General features: G+C 38.1%; 1 protein-coding gene and 1 long non-coding RNA gene across 2 annotated transcripts in view; one reads left to right on the forward strand and one right to left on the reverse strand.

Moving 5' to 3' along the window:
• The window catches only part of cngk (cyclic nucleotide-gated potassium channel), a 31200-nt gene extending 17327 nt beyond the window's left edge, over positions 1-13873 (forward strand). Inside the window, exons 14-42 of the mRNA XM_020464563.2 lie at positions 1429-1564; positions 1737-1850; positions 1984-2156; positions 2243-2385; positions 2484-2593; positions 2674-2806; positions 2902-3018; positions 3120-3219; positions 3504-3650; positions 3789-3851; positions 3951-4072; positions 5220-5380; positions 5473-5581; positions 7632-8287; positions 8755-8858; positions 9006-9149; positions 9249-9410; positions 9522-9614; positions 9720-9869; positions 10014-10147; positions 10245-10441; positions 10744-10976; positions 11186-11257; positions 11475-11749; positions 11918-12039; positions 12248-12474; positions 12628-12785; positions 12950-13053; positions 13304-13873. Coding sequence (XP_020320152.2) covers positions 1429-1564; positions 1737-1850; positions 1984-2156; positions 2243-2385; positions 2484-2593; positions 2674-2806; positions 2902-3018; positions 3120-3219; positions 3504-3650; positions 3789-3851; positions 3951-4072; positions 5220-5380; positions 5473-5581; positions 7632-8287; positions 8755-8858; positions 9006-9149; positions 9249-9410; positions 9522-9614; positions 9720-9869; positions 10014-10147; positions 10245-10441; positions 10744-10976; positions 11186-11257; positions 11475-11749; positions 11918-12039; positions 12248-12474; positions 12628-12785; positions 12950-13053; positions 13304-13602 — 4758 coding nt within the window. The 3' untranslated portion in view covers positions 13603-13873. The remainder of the gene's footprint in view (positions 1-1428; positions 1565-1736; positions 1851-1983; positions 2157-2242; positions 2386-2483; positions 2594-2673; positions 2807-2901; positions 3019-3119; positions 3220-3503; positions 3651-3788; positions 3852-3950; positions 4073-5219; positions 5381-5472; positions 5582-7631; positions 8288-8754; positions 8859-9005; positions 9150-9248; positions 9411-9521; positions 9615-9719; positions 9870-10013; positions 10148-10244; positions 10442-10743; positions 10977-11185; positions 11258-11474; positions 11750-11917; positions 12040-12247; positions 12475-12627; positions 12786-12949; positions 13054-13303) is intronic.
• A 1345-nt stretch (positions 13874-15218) lies between these two features.
• On the reverse strand, positions 15219-16818 carry LOC116358091 (uncharacterized). Its single transcript, XR_004205927.1, has 2 exons — positions 16747-16818; positions 15219-16499 (listed from the first exon to the last, which is right to left on the reverse strand). It is a non-coding gene; the product is annotated as an uncharacterized LOC116358091 (long non-coding RNA).
• Between the last annotated feature and the right edge of the window lie 2364 nt (positions 16819-19182).

Below are 19182 nucleotides of genomic sequence, written 5' to 3' on the forward strand. Positions count from 1 at the left end.
CTCATTTTTTTCAACCACCACTAATTTCTTGTTAACAAACTATAGTTTTGGCAAGTTTTGTGGCAAGCTTTGTGCATGACACAAGTAATTTTCCCAACAATTGTTTACAGACAGATTATTTCACTTATAATTCACTGTATCACAATTCCAGTGGGTCAGAAGTTTACATACACTAAGTTGACTGTGCCTTTAAACAGCTTGGAGAATTCCAGAAAATGATGTCATGGCTTTAGAAGCTTCTGATAGACTAATTGACATAATTTGAGTCAATTGGAGGTGTACCTGTGGATGTATTTCAAGGCCTACCTTCAAACTCAGTGCCTCTTTGCTTGACATCATGGGAAAATCAAAAGAAATCAGCCAAGACCTCAGAAATAAAATTGTAGACTTCCATAAGTCTGGTTCATCCTTGTGAGAAATGTCCAAATGCCTGAAGGTACCACATTCATCTGTACAAACAATAGTATGCAAGTATAAACACCATGGGACCATGCAGCCATCATACCGCTCAGAAAGGAGACGCGTTCTGTCTCCTAGAGATGAACATACTTTGGTGTGAAAAGTGCAAATCAATCCCAGAACAACAGCAAAGGAGCTTGTGAAGATGCTGGAGGAAACGGGTATAAAAGTATCTATATCCACAGTAAAAACGAGTCCTATATCGACATAACCTGAAAGGCCGCCCAGCAAGGAAGAAGCCACTGCTCCAAAACCGCCATAAAAAAGCCAGACTATGGTTTGCACATGTGGACAAGGATGGTACTTTTTGGAGAAATGTCCTCTGGTCTGATGAAACAAAAATATAACTGTTTGGCCATAATCTCAACACATCAGTCAGGAAGTTCGCAAATGGGTCTTCCAAATGGACAATGACCCCAAGCATACATTCTACATTGTGTCAAAATGTATTGATGACAACAAAGTCAAGGTATTGGAGTGGCCATCACAAAACCCTGACATCAATCCTACAGAAAATTTGTGGTCAGAACTGAAAAGGTATGTGCGAGCAACAAACTCGACTCAGTTACACCAGCTCTGTCAGGAGGAATGGGCCAAAATTCACCCAACTTATTGTGGGAAGCTTGTGGAAGGCTACCCAAAACGTTTTACCCAAGTTAAACGATTTAAAGGCAATGCTACCAAATACTAATTGAGTGTATGCAAATTCTGACCCACTGGGAATGTGATGAAAGAAATAAAAGCTGAAATAAATAATTCTCTCTAATGTTATTCTGACATTTCAAATTCTTAAAATAATGTTGTGATCCTATCTGATCTACGACAGGGAATTTTTACTAGGATTAAATGTCAGGAATTGTGAAAAACTGAGTTTAAATGTATTTGGCTAAAGTGTATGTAAACTTCTGACCTCAACTGTGTATCCTTCTATGAGTGCTTAATGTCTTGATTGTTTTTGTTTTTTCCCAGTCTGTTTGGATGACAACTATTCGACCAGATGGCATTTTTGCTCAGAAGTGGGAGGTTTTTATGTTTTGGTGTATCACCATTTCAATTTTTATTGAAACATGGGTACTTTTTTTCACCAACAACCTAGACACAAAGGGTGAGTCGTGTTGTAATTTTTCAATGACCTGATTTTCCAGACCACCACTAGAACAACTGTAAACTCTTTTGTTGACAGAAATGCATCCACCACTAAAGGCCTCGCGAGGGCTTAATCAAAAATGAATCAATTACTGAAAATGTTTTTGAAGTTTTTTTTAATGGCTTTACAGGCTTTTACAATGAAGGATGGGGTGTGTTCTATCTTACAATCAGCTCATTGGTTGATGTTTTTGCCATTATCGACATATTTGTGAACCTCCGCACAGAAGTTTTTACAAAAGATGGTAATGTGTTGGTCTTCGTTGTTTTATAGAAAAGTGTACTTACTCACTGTTATTTGATGGGTTTGATACTGATGCCATTTCAGTGAATAGAAACACGCATGTTAATTGTGGTTTATTTTTTCTGTTAACAAAGGCTATCAAGCTGACATAATGGGTATTTTTGACAACTATCGAAAATCTTGGAATCTATATTATGACGTCCTGGCTGTTGTCCCTTTGGACTTCTTCTCTTTTACAACAAGTGGAGAAGCACATTGGAGAGTTTTAGGCTATGTCCGATGGAATCGTCTTATTTGGATTCGGAAGGTAACAAGTTTAATATCTCATAGTTTTTATGACCATGTAGGTCATTGTGAGGCTTGAACCTGAACACAAATGTTCTTACATTCCAGGTGTGTTTGTTTTTCAACAAAAAAGAAAATGACATGGATAAGAACCTGTTTGAGCTAAGAACGGCTAAATGTCTTTTCCTCCTGATTTTCTCTGTGCACTGCTGCTCTGGAGTAATGTATCTCACAGGCTGCAAGGACTTCAGGTAATACTCCAATCTTTTAGAAAAAAAGACAATGGGTTGGAAGTGTTAATGACTTCTGTTTCAATTGATGTTTAGACAAATATTACATTTTTCCATAGGTGTGATGAAGAGTCATGGGCCTGGAACACAGGACTGAAAGCCAGCCATAGCAACTTGTATCATTATATGATTTCTGTTTATTGGACCACAACAAGCATGACAACCATTGGTAAGATTAAGTCCACCCTGCTCAGTTAATACAACAGTACAGTGCCTTAAACGTTTCATAACTGAATATTTCTCTCTCAGGATATGGTGACATTGTTCCCAACACTATGAAAGAGCGACTTACTGCTGTGTTTGTTTGCTTCATTGGCTTGTTTGTCTTTAACTACATTATCAGTCAAGTCTATGCCACATTGGCCAGTCAGAATGCTGCCAGGTAAATCTTTTTTTACTTTTGTATGTTTTTTAATCTTAAGTGTGTATTGATGTGCATTGGTTTATAACTCCTAAGCAAGACTACCTTTTCTCCAGGGTTACATTTCAGAATCTCCTCTCAGCTATGACCAACTTCATGGAAAGCCATGACCTTAGTGTATCTCTTCAAACAAGGGTCACTGAGTATATGAGTCTTCTTTGGTCAAAGTACCAGTAAGTTTTTCTTTTCTTTTTTCTTCTTTTTTTTTCTAAATATATCTCAGAGGCCATTCCTTTCAATAGACCAAATATGTATTCATATGTTTATGTTTCAGGGGTCAAGCATACCCAGGAGGCCAATTTTTAATGCATGACTTGCCAATCGAACTTCAACAGATTGTCCTGATGAAAGAGAGAGGGAGGTTCTTGTCAAAGGTATCCATATTTGTTTTGTACAGTATGTACCTGTATGCTGATAAAGACAGTCATATCACATATTTTGTAGTTAGGAAGAAAAACACATTGCAGACTGTTTATAAAGGAAATCGATTTTTCATACAGCTTTAACTTAATTTACAATCATAACAGGGCACTGTTATGTTTTTGAGTCAGTTATGAGCTCATCAGTTATTTCTTCTTTCATCGCAACCATCATCCGTTTTATACAGCATAATCAACCTATGTTTAAATTAAGAGGGCCATTTATTTTTATTCAACAGATTCCTTATTTCGAGCAAGCTGGACAAGCGTTCATTCGGGATCTGGCATCAACCTCTGTCATGTATTTCTTTCCCAGAGGGGAGATCATCCAGTACAGTGAAACTATTACCAGAGAACTATTTTGCATTCGAAGAGGCACTTGCCAGGTTTGTATGAAATAGTTATGCTTGTATGAATGATATGTAATGTGTATTCACATTATACAGTTACTCACCTCCCCCCCCCCCCCCCCCCCCCCATTTGTTTTTGTTTTTACAAGTAAATCCTTTGATTTGATTTTCAAGATTCTAAGTGATGACTTGTCTGAAATTGTTGGACTCTACGGTGAAGGAATGTATTTCGGGGAGGTAATATTTACAAAGACATTTCCTCAAGCAAAGTTTTGATTGACTACTTTTCTTCATGTTTGGAATGTTACACTGAATACTCGTTGGATCTAATTTCAGGCTGGATTTTTGTTTGGAAAACAAGCTACAATGACCGTCCGTGCAAAGACTCATTGTGAGATATTAGTGATCGATTTTGACAAAATTAAATCTGTTCTGGAGAGATACCCGGTCATTGAAAGGTACATCTATTTTAACACTTGGAGCTCTAGTTTCAGTTGGTGCCAGTGTCAAACGCACGTTAGTTTGCAATTTCGTCATGTAAAAACTGGAGAAATGCCATTTCCAAGTCCTAAAGCCAGGTTCGGGAATTGACCCCGTCTTATATCAGCTCGCTTGCACTCAGATGGGAGGGTAGACATATTTGAGGTTTGTCCTTAAAATCATGATCCAAAGTGACAATTTCAGGCAGCGCTGATAGGGATTATAAAACCAACCAAAAGCTGGTTTTAGCGGTTACGCATGTGGTAATGGGATGCATTTGGAAGGCGGACACAGCCTATCCAGCGGTGACGCACACTGACAATATTGCGCCTGGAACATGAGTAGCCTTTATACTTCGTATTTAGAAACATAAAAAAATACATGTTTCTTCCTATTTCGTTTATTTGGTTAAAAACCAAGCATAACCTCCCCTGCTCTCAATGAAGGCTTTGTTTTTGTCCTGCCCACTGCAATAGCGAAGTAGTCAAGACTCTCGATAAGGGTTTGGCTCCTGAGACCGTTTGGAAATACATCTTAATCACCTAAGCTTTATTAATATATCAAGTTTGAGATGAGTAAAACAGTGAGCTGATATTCCCTTTTTATCTATACATTGTAGGCAGACTCACATTATTTTAGCCATGCAGGTCCCGTTTTGGACGTGCTTATTAAAACACTCCATGATGTAGGCTAAATGTCCATAAGCCATTTAACAAACTATACCGTAAATACAACTTGAAGCAACCACATATTCCGCCATGGAGCATGTTCTGATTGGCCAAGCCTCGACACACCCACAACTTGTTTATTCATCTAACCCCCACAAAACCCATCAAATATTAGCTCACTGTTTTACTCCTCTCAAACTTGATAAATGTGAAAGTTAAAATAGCACAAATATTTCTGACACACCCCTGAACCTATAGCACTACCGCCTGCGCTTAGATTTACCCTTTTGTTAAAAGAGTCCATAATATGAATTGTCATATGAATTGTCAAATGTCATAAGAGATTTCCTGTTAAAATGTGTATGCACAAACGTTATAAATGCCATATACTGGTAGAGAAACAGATTGAGTGAATTATATAATACAAATCATGATTTCTGATTTTGTTTCCTTCTAGCCAAATTACAGAATTGCAATCAACACCAGAGTATTACAACACTTTACTGCAAAGCGTTGAAGTAATTATGAAGTCTGAGGAACAGGATGATGACACACTAAAGAAGAAAGATGCCTCGTTGACATATCAAGGTCGTCGATATGCCAAGAAGTCGAAGTGTTGTAAGTTTTCCCTTCACCATGTCTGCATACAATATGTGCCTCTTATTCAATTACTAGGAAAAACTAAACATACAACATACAATGGATTGTAGATATTGAGGACTTTGGAAACTTCCCAATCTATGCTGGAGCAGAGGAAGAAACTGTTGAGGAAAAACTTCTGAAACTGAGCAAAACTAAACGGATACCTCCCACAACAAGGTATGCAGACAACTGCTCAGGCTTGTAAAACTTGTCACTGTCAAACCATCAACATTTCATAATAAAAACCACAATATAACAAGCATTTACATAAACATTTACATCTAGTTAGTTTTTTTGCTCCAAGAGGCAAATTACAGTGCATTCGGAAGGTATTCAGACCCCCTGATTTTTTTCCCCCACATTTTGTTACGTTAAAGTCTTATTCTAAAATGTATTAAATTAATAAAAAATCTTCATCAATCTACACACAATACCCCATAATGACATGGCGAAAACAGGTTTTTAGAAATGTACATCAGTATTCAGACCCTTTGCTATGAAACTCGAAATTGAGCTCATGTGCATCCTGTTTGCATTGATCATCTTTGAGATATTTCTACAACTTGATTGGTCCACATGTGGTAAATTCAATTGTTAGGACATGATCTGGAGCATACCTGTCTATATAATGTCCCACAGTTGACAGTGCATGTCAGAGCATAAAACAAGCCATGAGGTCGAAGGAATTATCTGTAGAGCTCCGAGACAGGACTGTGTCGAGGCACCGATCTGGAGAATGGTACTTAAACATTTCGGCAGCATTGAAGGTCCCCAAGAACATTGTGGCCTCCACCAAGGCTCTTCCTAGAGCTGGCTGCCCTGCCAAACTGAGCAATCGTGGGAGAAGGGCTATGGTCAGGGATGTGACCAAGAACCCAATGGTCACTCTGACAGAGCTCCAGAGTTCCTCTGTGGAGATGGGAGAATCTTACAGAACGACAACCATCTCTGCAGCACTCAACCAACCAGGCCATTATGATAGTGGCCAGACGGAAGCCACTCCTCAGTAAAGGGCACATGACAGCACAGTTGGAGTTTGCCGAAAGGCACCTAAAGACTCTCAGACCATGATAAACAATATTCTCTGGTCTGATGAAACCAAGATTGCACACTTTGGCCTGAATGCCAAGCGTCACATCTGGAAGAAACCTGGCACCATCCCTACGGTGAAGCATGGTGGTGGCAGCATCATGCTGTGGGGATGTTTTTCAGAGGCAGGGACTGGGAGACTAGTCAGGATCGAGGGAAAGATGAACGGAGCAATGTACAGACAGATCCTTGATGAAAACCTGCTCTCAGATTGGGGCGAAGGTTCACCTTCCAACAGGACAACGACCCTAATCACACAGCCAAGACAACACAGAAATGGCTTCAGGACAAATTTCTGAATGTCCATGAGTGGCCCAGCTAGAGCTCGGACTTGAAACCGATCGAACATCTCTGGAGAGACCTGAAAATAGCTGTGCAGCGACACTCCCCATCCAACCTGACAGAGCTTGAGAGGATCTGCAGAGATGAACGGGAGAAATTCCTCAAATACAGGTGTGCTAAGCTTGTTGCGTCATACCCAGGAAGACTTGAGGCTGTAATCTCTGCCAGACATACGTAAACAAAGTACTGAGTAAAGGGTCTGAATACTTATGTAAATGTTATGTTTCCGGGTTTTTTTTTATACATTGGCACAAAAAAAAATCTAAAAACCTGTTTTTGCTTTGTCATTATGAGATATTGTATGTAGATTGACGAGGGAAAAAAATATTTAATACATTTTGAAGTAAGGCTATAACGTAACTAAATTTGGAAAAAGTCAAGGGGTCTAAATACTTTCCGAATGCACTGAATGTCTGTAACAAATTAATCAAATCAAACTTTATTTGTCACGTGCGCCGAATACAACACGTTTCGACCTTGACGTGAAATGCTTTACAAGCCCTTAAAACCCACAATGCAGTTCAAGAAATATAGGTAATCAAATATTTACTAAATAAACTAAAGTAAATAAAAAAATAGTGTGAGAAGTTACAACCTCTTTTTTTAGAACTGCGCAAGAGAGATTAGCAGAGTATTTCTTCAGATCCTATCCTTCTGTGTATATAATGCTTAATGTTTCATTGAGACAAACTGACAGACACTGTGTTCTAAATGACTTGAAATAATAGTATGTTATGGGACTTGATGACAGTGCTCTGCTCTGTAATGAAAATGTTTTGTTGTTTTCTTCTTCTAGATATAGGGGTGCCATTTTGCCTAGCAATCCACTGTACATCCGATGGGAATGTTTCCGATTTGTTTTGGCCATAACGGTCAGCATCAATAGCTCTCTTCTTTTTGCTTTTCTCCACTACAAAAAGGAACTCTGGATTTTGTCCTATATTCTGGGCCTTTTTTGCTGGATTGACATGTATATCCGTTTGCATGTTGCTTTTTACAAGGACAATCTCAAAGTGGACACGCTGGAAACGGCAAGACACTATGTGAAGACAAGCTTTCTAATAGATCTCATCAGCTGTTTTCCTTGGGAAGTTATTGGTTGGATGGTGGTTTCCCCTTTTGACGAGAATGGATTTTACTCCAACAGTGAAGCGCTGCACCTATATGCATATCTCAGAGCCCCTCATCTTCTCCAGTTATATCGGATTCCTCTTGCATTTTCATTCTGGCAATCAGGGATTGCAACCGAAAAGACGATTGTCACATTTGCTAAGTTCTTTCTGTATTGCGTCCTTTTTCTTCACTTCAGCACTTGCATCGTTTTTGCAATTGTATGCCCTCCAGCAGACTTGTTTGGTGACACAACCAATTACTTACTGCCTATGGTAAAGCACAACTGTTCATCACAGTCCTGGGCGTATCACATGGACTACACGTTTAACGTGGTGTATGGTAGGTTCTAACTCAACTCGTTTGTTTTACTGCTACTATTGTTTTACTACTATCTAAACCATATATACCATATGTAAATAAGAATTTGTTCTTAACTGACTTGCCTAGTAAAATAAAGGTAAAATAAAGGTAAAAAAAGACAGTACCAGTCAAAGGTTTGGACACAGAATGCCCAGAGTGTGCTAAGCTGTCATCAAGGCCAAGGGTGGCTACTTTGAAGAATCTAAAATATATTTTGATTTGTTTAACACTTTTTTGGTTACTACCTGATTCTATATGTGTTATTTCATAGGTTTGATGTCTTCATTATTATTCTACAATGTAGAAAATGTGTCCAAACTTTTGACTGGTATTGTATAATATCATTAATTTACACTACAACATAAGTTATCAAAAATATTTTTTATAGAAAGTGTGTAACTTACTTGAGAACTTTGTATTGTCATGGAAACTCTTCTTCCCCTCAGAAACGGCTACCTTCACAGAACTGTATTGCATAAGTCTATATTTTGCAACTGCGACTCTCAGTGGTGTAGGCTATGGTGATATACATCCTTATCTAACCTCTATGGTAAGGTTATTGAAATTACAGTTTTAGGATCAATGAAGTAAACAACTCAAGATCACAGCAATATATATTTTTTAAGTTACGGTTATTATTAAATGTACAGTATTCGAAAGGAATTGTATTGTTTGTTTTTTGTGTGTGTCTTTGCAGAAAGTTATCATGGTCTTCATAATGGTGTCTGGAGCATTGTATTGTGGTTATGTGGCTGGTACATTTGCTGCTATGTTAGCCAATGCAGATGCTACAAGGGCAGCTTTTACTGAGAAAAAGGAAAGCATACAACTATTCTTGAAGGTAAGGTTTTTACTTTTGTAGATGTGATATCGTTTGTAGCTTCTGTTGCTTACCTGTTGTATGTTTTGAGGTCTCATTATGTGCAATTCTCTGCCTTAGAGTCAGAATATTACAGGGCATCTATATCACAATACTGTGAACTTCTATGCTTTCAAATGGATAAGAACGAAAGGAATAGACCAAGACACACTGTTTGAGTATTTGCCATCATCTCTACTCGGAGATATATCTACCATTATCTACTCTGACCTTATTGCAAAGGTACATTTATCAATAGATTTTTTTATCAGGTTAGAATACCTTGATTTAATGTTGTGACTAAAGTACATATACCGGTATACACTTCTTATTATTATTATTGTTTAATTTTAGGCATTTGGACTTGATATCAAGAGGAAGCAGCGAAGGAACTCAGTGGCACAACATTTATCCCCACTCGAGAGAACATTATCTGGAAAGCTTGATGTAAAATCATTTGTACTTTTTCCAGCTCATAAATCTTTTCTTCAAATCTTTTCTCCATAATTAATTCTGGAAGCTAAGTTTCTTTTTGTTCTGCCAACTCTACAGGGACCCTTTTTTCACAAAATACTGAGAAAAGAGAGTGTGGACCAATTGGAAACAGATGGAGGATTCATTCGGTTACTAGCTAGACAGATTCGACCGTGCCTTTACAGAGCTAATGACCTGATATGCAAAAGAAATGACTTTGGATCTGAGGTGTGACACACGGCCCTGCTGTGTTAAGGTTTCTATGTTCTATGACAGCAGGGCTCCATCCTAATTACAGAACGGGTGTACATGAGATTGTTGCTGTTGCTCTTCACCATATTTGTTTTTACTAGCATTTTTTTTCTTTCTTAGATGTATTTCATTGAAAAGGGAGAAGTAGAAGTCTTGTCACAGGACGAGTTGACTGTTATCATCAAACTGAATGCCGGACAATACTTTGGAGAAGGAAGCCTTCTGTTTGCAGAACCTCGTGCAACCACAATAAGGCATGATGCTTTTGATGACTTAAAGCATAATTTTCTCTCATTTAAATATAAAATGATGTGTCTCTGATCAATTATACTGTTTTCTTGTGCGTCCCAGGGCTGCCACAAATTGTGATCTGTATGTCCTCTCCAAGAAAAGCCTTGATGAAACTGTCAAATACTATCCAGACATTTGCAAACAGATCAAGAAAGCTGCAGAAACTAAACGTGAACAGCTACTGCAAAGAACAATGGACATGTCAAAAGTTCAGAAGAATGTTTCAGCAACTGACATACTTATGAATGACACCGGATGTAAGTTGGCTGGCATTACTTCAGAAATGTTGCTATATTCATGTGTTGATGAAATAGAAAGTCAGGCAAAAGCAAATCTATGTAACTTTTATAATTATTGTATTTGTACTGAGGCACCCTACCACACATTTTTAAACTGCCCACAAAAATGTTTTGGTGCCAACATTTTTTATCTTTCAAGTTATAGGAAAAAGCTTTGCTTAGCTCTTTGGTGTAGTATTGCTGCAGCAAACATATTTATTATAATTGTAGCTTTTATGGGTTGCACCATTTATACATGAGCCATTTGTTTCGTCCATCAGATATAAAGCTTTACAAGACATGCATGGCAGAAGAGGAAAATAAAGCAAAGTTTAAAGACTTCCCATTTCATGTCCGAATTAAGACAAGCATCACTCAATTCTTGATCAGTTTTCTGTTGAACGTCATCAGAATCCACAACACAACAATCAATCCGGAAAGCACAGTACGTGTTGTGTATCAGTACACATCTTGCCTTCTGATCATCATTCTGTTTTGGGCGATAACATATATGGTAGGTGGTACACATTGTTCTCGGAATTAAAATTTGTTGTCGCATAATGGTTTGCTATATCCATTAGCGGAGTTCTGCCTATTGTATTATTGACCTCAAGGTAAAATATCAGTCAAATATAATAATAATCTTTATGAATATTCGTGTTGGTACACTTGAGATGTAAGTAGTATAAGAAAATATGAATAATTGATTTCCCTCAATTTCAGCCATCTGTGTTCGATCTTGACCGAGGCATCTTTTTGTTAACTATGATTATCGAATATATTCAAATGATTGAGGTGAGAGACGCAGCTCACGAATTTGTCAGTAATCTAAATAACCACCTTAAGGTCCTTTCAGTCTGTTGAAATATTGTGTTTCCATAAATTATAATGTACACTACACCCACCTTGTTGTATTAATTACGCCTGCCTCAATATGCAAATATCCTTCAGAACGGATTTGTTTTTCAGTCTTTGCGTGTGATTACATAAAAACATGTTATTTTTCTTTTAGATCATTTTGAAATTTCATATTTGCTTCTATGATGAAAGTGGATCATACATCTCAGACTACAGATCTGTGTCACTGAGCTATATGACGAGGAAAGTGGGATACATTTATGATGTCATATGCTCGTTCCCATATGCATTTACAATTTTGCACCTCATGAATCAAGTGTCACCGGCAGCATTTCTGCCCATAATAGTATATGTTCGCACTTTTCATCTACTCCGGATTCTGACTGTACTTGTCTTCATGCGCAAGGAGGAGCAATCCATCATAACTAAGTATATACATGATGTTTTTGTTCAATTTAGCATGTTCTCGATGCTGTTTTTACCAGTATGTGTTTAGCAGTTGTGTAATACAATTTCCCACAGTCAAGTTGTTGATTGGTGTTATCCCAAGTCTTTTGCCTCTAATCTATTTTCTCTTCTCTCGTTTTACATTGACAGCTTACTTGCCATACGAATCATCAAGTACTTGGTCCATGCAGTCCTGTTTGTCCACTGTACCGCAGTTTTATTTCTTTTATTTGCTTTGCATGGTGGCTTTATTTCGTGGGTTGTCAACACAGGTACGGTCAGCTAAAATGGATAAAGCATGATGAATGATTAAATTAGTTTTGGTAATGAAAATAAATAAATGAATATAATTCATGTATTAATTACAATACATTTATTAGACTTTTGACAGAGCTTTTAGTATGACATGCAACATTTCTGAGTTTCTAAATATGTAAACACTAGATTTATTTGTGTTGTTTTAATGTTTTGTTTTTACAGAAGTGTTTTACCTCCCTGATATTTACACCTACTCCGTATATTGGACTTTAGCAACTTACACAACAACAGGCTATGGTGATATCCGTGCAGTGACATACAGAGAATTGTTATTCTCCATTTTGATAATGATTCTTTCCAAGATGCAAGTCAGTTATAATATGGGACTTCTCTCATCCACTCAAACAAACAAGCAATCACTTCAAGTGGCGTATGAAGAGAAGCTGCAGGTATTATTAACAAAATACTCAGACTAGAATTTAACTAACTTTTTCAGAGTCAACTTTCGATTTACTTAAATTCAGTTTTCAAAAGCTGAAAATGAGGTACTGTTGCGAGAGACCTATGCATTTGAGTGACTCATTATCTTTCTTTTAATGCAGGCAGTCCAAAACTACATGATGGATGAAAACATTCCATCGGCGCTGCAAAATCGCGTAATCCGATTCTACAATTACCGATGGACACGCACCAAAGGGATAGATTCAGAAGAATTGTTCAAAGATACACCTCATTGTATGAAAGTTGAAATTTTCTCAAGGTAACCAGCAAGGCATCAATACTAATGTCTGCAACTGGTTAGTGATGAAATGTTAAACTGTTACATACTGTACCAAACTACTGCTTCATTTGACGAATGATGTATACAAAAGAAGACCGTGTAGCATGTGATTATAAAACACTATTCTTTTCTCTCCATTTTAGAATAAGCGTGAATCTACTGAAGAAAAATCAGCTCTTCACTCACCTCTCAGAAACATTCCTGCGACACTTGGCAACGAAAATGTTGCTGAAAAGCTACACCTCTGGTAAACATGAGCATCATGGGCTAAATACTAACTTGACATTCACCTGCATAACTTCACATTTTGCGCTAGTAGTCTGCAGGGTGTATGGTCGGCCCATTTCACTTTCTTCATTAACTAAGATTCTGCACCTAACCACTTCTGAGGAATAATCTGACAGTGTGTACATTACCACATGAGTTATTTACAACTATGTTGAGTGGGGAACAGTGTATACTTGTCGGTATACATGCTGAAATGCGATCTCTTCTAGGGGAATACATCAATAGAAGGGGAGACTCTGGCCGTGGCATGTTGCTGATCCTGATTGGTAAGGTGAAACTTTGCTCATGGAGAACTGGAAAGGAGGCCATTGAGTATCTTACAACTGGAGCCGCATTGGGAGTTGACTTGCTGCTGAAATCCAAGTTGTGTAGATACACTGCCATTGCTGATAACTATGTGGATATATTTTTCCTGTCGAAAGAGCACTTTGAAGAAGTTGGGTCGTATTACCCAGATGTCATGAATAAGCTGCTAAAGAGAGCCTCAAACGTTATCAACATGTACTAACTGACTGGTACCCCCTTTCCCTACTAAGGTATACAGGCTGGAAAGCTCAAATGTGAACTCCTTTGTAATTCTGTTTACAGTTATTTTTTGTGACCAAAGATGACTTGTTGACTGAAAATATATTGTCTCGGTAAATATACTATTATAGAATATATATTTATATCCGTTTAAGTAAATAATCTAGATGTATAGAAATAATTGACGAAATAAATGTCTCAACTGTTTTAAATATGCTTGAACCCAATGTGAATAAAGTGTACTTATTGTTTAACTGGATTGGTTCAATATATATTCATTGAAGGAAATGAATGAAGAATGATTTAAGTGTTTTTACCCTTTATGTGCCTGAAAAAAACAGCACTACGAACTATGGCCCTTAGGAAAGAAGGGGATGATGGGAGCATTTGTAGTTCTCTTCTTGAACAGCAGAGGGCCCAATTGATTCATACAAGTTACACTAGCCACGTGTGCCTTTTTGTTTGTCGAGGTCATTTCAATGTTCTGCTCTTAGAACCAAAAGCCAGCAACTAGATTATCTAGTTTTTCATGCATTTTAATAGTGTGATTTCCTGCCAATAATCCCCAGATTCCATAAACATAACATTGCAGTGAATTACTCTTTTTTGGGGGGCATTTCAATAGGCATTTTTTATTTCACATCGCTGGATGAAGCATGGCCATTCGAAAATAAATACATATTCTGTACACTTACCATTTGTTTATGTATTGTCAATTATATTGTACTCAACCCATTTAATCCCGAATTTTTCCCAGACATGAAAATATCCAAATCAAGTGTCATTAGTAACCCTTTGAAGTAATCAATCATTATGTTTTGACATTTTAATGGAAAAGTAGGTGAAAAAGTGTGTTTTATGGTCGGTCACAATTGTGACCGGTGGGATAATGTTACGTATACTGAATTAACATATTTCTCCTATGCAGTTATAAAAGTTCTTATATATCCCAACCCAGTTATTAACACATTTAAAACTCTGTCACTAGCAGTCCCCAGCCCAGTTCTTAACACATTTAAAACTCTGTCACTAGCAGTCCCCAGACCAGTTCTTAACACATTTAAAACTCTGTCACTAGCAGTCCCCAGCCCAGTTCTTAACACATTTAAAACTCTGTCACTAGCCGTCCCCAGCCCAGTTCTTAACACATTTAAAACTCTGTCACTAGCAGTCCCCAGCCCAGTTCTTAACACATTTAAAACTCTGTCACTAGCAGTCCCCAGACCAGTTCTTAACACATTTAAAACTCTGTCACTAGCAGTCCCCAGACCAGTTCTTAACACATTTAAAACTCTGTCACTAGCAGTCCCCAGCCCAGTTATTAACACATTTAAAACTCTGTCACTAGCAGTCCCCAGACCAGTTCTTAACACATTTAAAACTCTGTCACTAGCAGTCCCCAGACCAGTTCTTAACACATTTAAAACTCTGTCACTAGCAGTCCCCAGCCCAGTTATTAACACATTTAAAACTCTGTCACTAGCAGTCCCCAGCATTGCCACTAGAATGCCCCGTCACATTCTAGTGTGACTATTTTACACATCAAAAACCCTTATACAACACGATATGAATACTGAGAGCAAAGACAACAACCATCAATGTATTTCAACATTGTTACTTTAGTGCAACATGTATTGAAACATTAATATTGTAACATTTTAACTTGTACTTTAGTGCAATATTCATTGTGACATTGTCATTGTGACATTTTAGTGCAACATTCACTAACAACTGTATAGCAGTCGTGTGAGTCATTCCCACTGAACATAAAGGTAACATTTAGGAGAGAGGTAGCCTGTAGAATATTCATTAAATTAGAGGCCTACACTGAATAAAATACAATTATATATATATATCTATATTTAAAAAGCGCCACTGGACAATGAGTGCTTTTATATATATATATATATATATATATATATATATATATATATATATAATATATATCATAGAGTTAGGCTTCAGAACCAAGTGCAAGATTAGTTTGTGCATCACTGTTTTGAACTACGATCAGTCAGACCTACTGTCATACAGGATGTCTTGAATCAATTGACCTTCTTTTCCAACAACATTTCAGTCATTTTGATTGTCTTTTTTCATCTACTTTTCTTTTCTTCCTAGAGTCCGTTGTACTGCTTCTCCTCACGCTTTATCGACTTTTCTATTTTTCTTTTATTGTCTTTTTCAGCCCTTTTTCATTTGGTCTTATCTCCTTTTCTACTGTCCATGGTATATCTTGAAGCACTCAATGTGCAGTGGCGCTTTGCATTTCTCACATGCATAGGTAGTACGTTTGTCACCATGACGACTTCTGTGGAACCGGCGCATCGTGTTGATTGGCCAGTGAGAAGCTTTGTCATATCTTGCCTGATCTTCAACAGTAGCAGCCAGTAAAGATCTCCTTCCGTGGCTCAGTGGTTTCGTGCCAAACGTTTGCATATTTGGGCTGTACACGATGTGTTTTGGAATCACATCAGTGGCAGGCCTCTTTGATCGTTTGAACGCTCAATCTTTATTTTTGACCACCTGCAGCTTTTCCCTTGGCTCTTCTGGCTGACCCCTATGGTTTGTAGAGGCCTTTGGCTCTTCATTAACAACAATGGAGGGGAGTGGGGGAGGTTGTGGATGGGGGAGGGTGGTGAGGGGTAGGTCACCATCACTGATAACGTTGTTCCTGTCATGATCTGTTTGCATAGGTTCAGCATATGTATTCAACAGCCTGGCTGGCAAATGGCCTGTCCACAGTCCATATCTGACCCATCGCTGTCACAATCACTCAGGACAGCATCTTTCTCATTGTGAGGGATAACTGCAATGTTGCATGCCTTGTCTGGGCAGTCACCTAGATCCAACATATCCAGAACTTGACTCAAAGTGAAACTAAAAGAAAGAACAGAGTAGAAAGTTAGGTAGAACAAGAACTATGTATGTGTATAACTATGTGTATACCAAGATGCACTGTGTTAATCCCCCGGTCACTATTGTTGCCGTCAACATGTTTACACATTCTATGACCTCACTGAACAAAGTTGAGTAATTGCAAATGCATATATCAAAACTAGACACCTTAAAGATGATGTGTACCAAACATCTTTGTCCTAACTTTATGTTAACATACTTTACTAACCTTTTGTTTGGGAATTTTGATGCAGCCATCCTCTTCTTATGGTGCAACCAGGAAGTAAACAGCTCTGGTCATGTGACAATTTACACTAAACATGTGACACTGCACATCATTCATTGAGACCCTTTATTATTTCAATATTTGCTGGAAATGCATTGATAGATCATTCAGTAACATTTTTAGAGCCTTATAATTGAAAACGTTTTTTACGGTCACTCTTGTGACCGATGGGATTAAATAGGTTAATCTACACAGGACAGTCCACAAAAATAAAGATAAACTTTATCTTCTTACACTGAACAAAAATATAAACACAACATGTAAAGTGTTGGTCCCATGTTTCAAGAGCTGAAATAAAAGATCCAAGAAATGTTCCATACTCACAAAAAGTTTATTTATCTTAAATTTTGACCACAAATTAGTTTACATTCCTGTTTGTGAGCATTTCTCCTTTGCCAAAATAATCCATCCACCTGACAGGTGTGGCATATCAAGAAAGTTGATTAAACAACATGATCATTACACAGGTGCACCTTGTGCTGGGGACAATAAAAGGCCACTCTAAAATGTGCAGTTTTGTAACACAACGCCACAGATGTCTCAAGTTTTGAGTGAGTGTGCAATTGGCATGCTGACTGCAGGAATGTCAACCAGAGCTATTGCCAGAGAATTGAATGTTCATTTCCCTACCATAAACTGCCTCCAACGTCGTTTTAGAGACCGGCCTCACAACCGCCAAGCATGTGCAACCACGCCAGCCCAGGACCTCCACATCCGGTTTCTTCACCTTGCGGGATCGTCTGAGACCAGCCAGCCCGACAGCTGAAGAAACTGGGTTTTCCCAACTGAAGAATTTCTGCGCAAACTTTAAGAAACCGTCTCAGGGAAGCTCATCTGCTCGTCGTCCTTAACGTCCTGACAGCAGTTCGGCGTTGTAACCGACTTCAGTGGGCAAATGCTCACCTTTGATGTCCACTGGAATGATAGAGAAGCGTGCTCTTCACGGATTAATCCTGGTTTCAACTGTACCGGGCAGATGGCAGACAGCGTGTACAGAGTGTGAACAGAGTGTCCCATGGTCGTGGTGGGGTTATGGTATGGGAAGGCATAAGCTACAGACAATGAACAACAATTGCATTTTATCGATGGCAATTTAAACGCACAGATTCCGTGACGAGATCCTGAGGCCCATTGTCATGCCATTCATCTGCCACCATCACCTCATGTTTCAGCATGATAATGCATTGCCCCATGTTGCAAGGATCATTATACAATTCCTAGAAGCTGAAAATGTCCCAGTTCTTCCATGGCCTGCATACTCACCAGACTTGTCACAAATTCAGCATGTTTGGGATGCTCTGGATTGATGTGTACAACAGCGTGTTCAGTTCCCGGCAATATCCAGCATCTTGATCAACAGCTTGATCAACTCAATACGAATGAGTTTTTTCGCACTGCGTGAGGCAAATGGGGCGGCAAATGGGGCGGCAGGTAGCCTAGTGTTTAGAGCATTGGACTAGTAACCGAAAGGTTGCAAGATTGAATCCCTGAGCTGACAAGGTGAAAATCTGTTGTTCTGCCCCTGAACAAGGCAGTTAACCCACTGTTCCTAGGCTGTCATTGGAAATAAGAATTTGTTCTCATCTGACTTGCCTAGTTAATTAAAGGTAAAAAAAATGGTGGTCAGACCAGATACTTACGTTTTTTTTTATCCACCCCCCTTCTTTTTTTTATGGTATCTGTGACCAACAGATGTATATCTGTATTCCCAGTCATCATGTGAAATCCATAGGTTAGGGCCTAATCAATTTGATTAAATTGACTCTAACTCTGTTAAATCTGTGAAGTTGTTGCATGTTGCATTTATTTTTTTAGTTCAGTGTAAATTGATCTGTTCTCTTAACATTACTGTGGCTAGTTCTCTTGCAGTTGCTAGGCTATATATTATCGCTGCAAATGGGTTGGTCAATTAATCAGGCCTATTTTTAATTGGTTTAGAATCAAAAAAGAATAGGCCATAATTGGGCCAAGGAGCTGTAAACATGTTATCTGGAGTTGTAAACATGTTATCTAGAGTTGTAAACATGTTATCTAGAGTTGTAAACATGTTATCTAGAGTTATAAACATGTTATCTGGAGTTGTAAACATGTTATCTGGAGTTGTAAACATTTTATCTGGAGTTGTAAACATGTTATCTGGAGTTGTAAACATGTTATCTAGAGTTGTAAACATGTTATCTGGAGTTGTAAACATGTTATCTAGAGTTGTAAACATGTTATCTGGAGTTGTAAACATGTTATCTAGAGTTGTAAACATGTTATCTGGAGTTGTAAACATGTTATCTAGAGTTGTAAACAAGTTATCTGGAGTTGTAAACATGTTATCTAGAGTTGTAAACAAGTTATCTGGAGTTGTAAACATGTTATCTGGAGTTGTAA

The sequence above is a fragment of the Oncorhynchus kisutch genome, linkage group LG28 (genome assembly GCF_002021735.2).
Source record: "Oncorhynchus kisutch isolate 150728-3 linkage group LG28, Okis_V2, whole genome shotgun sequence".
In the NCBI taxonomy this organism is placed as follows: Eukaryota; Metazoa; Chordata; class Actinopteri; order Salmoniformes; family Salmonidae; genus Oncorhynchus; species Oncorhynchus kisutch.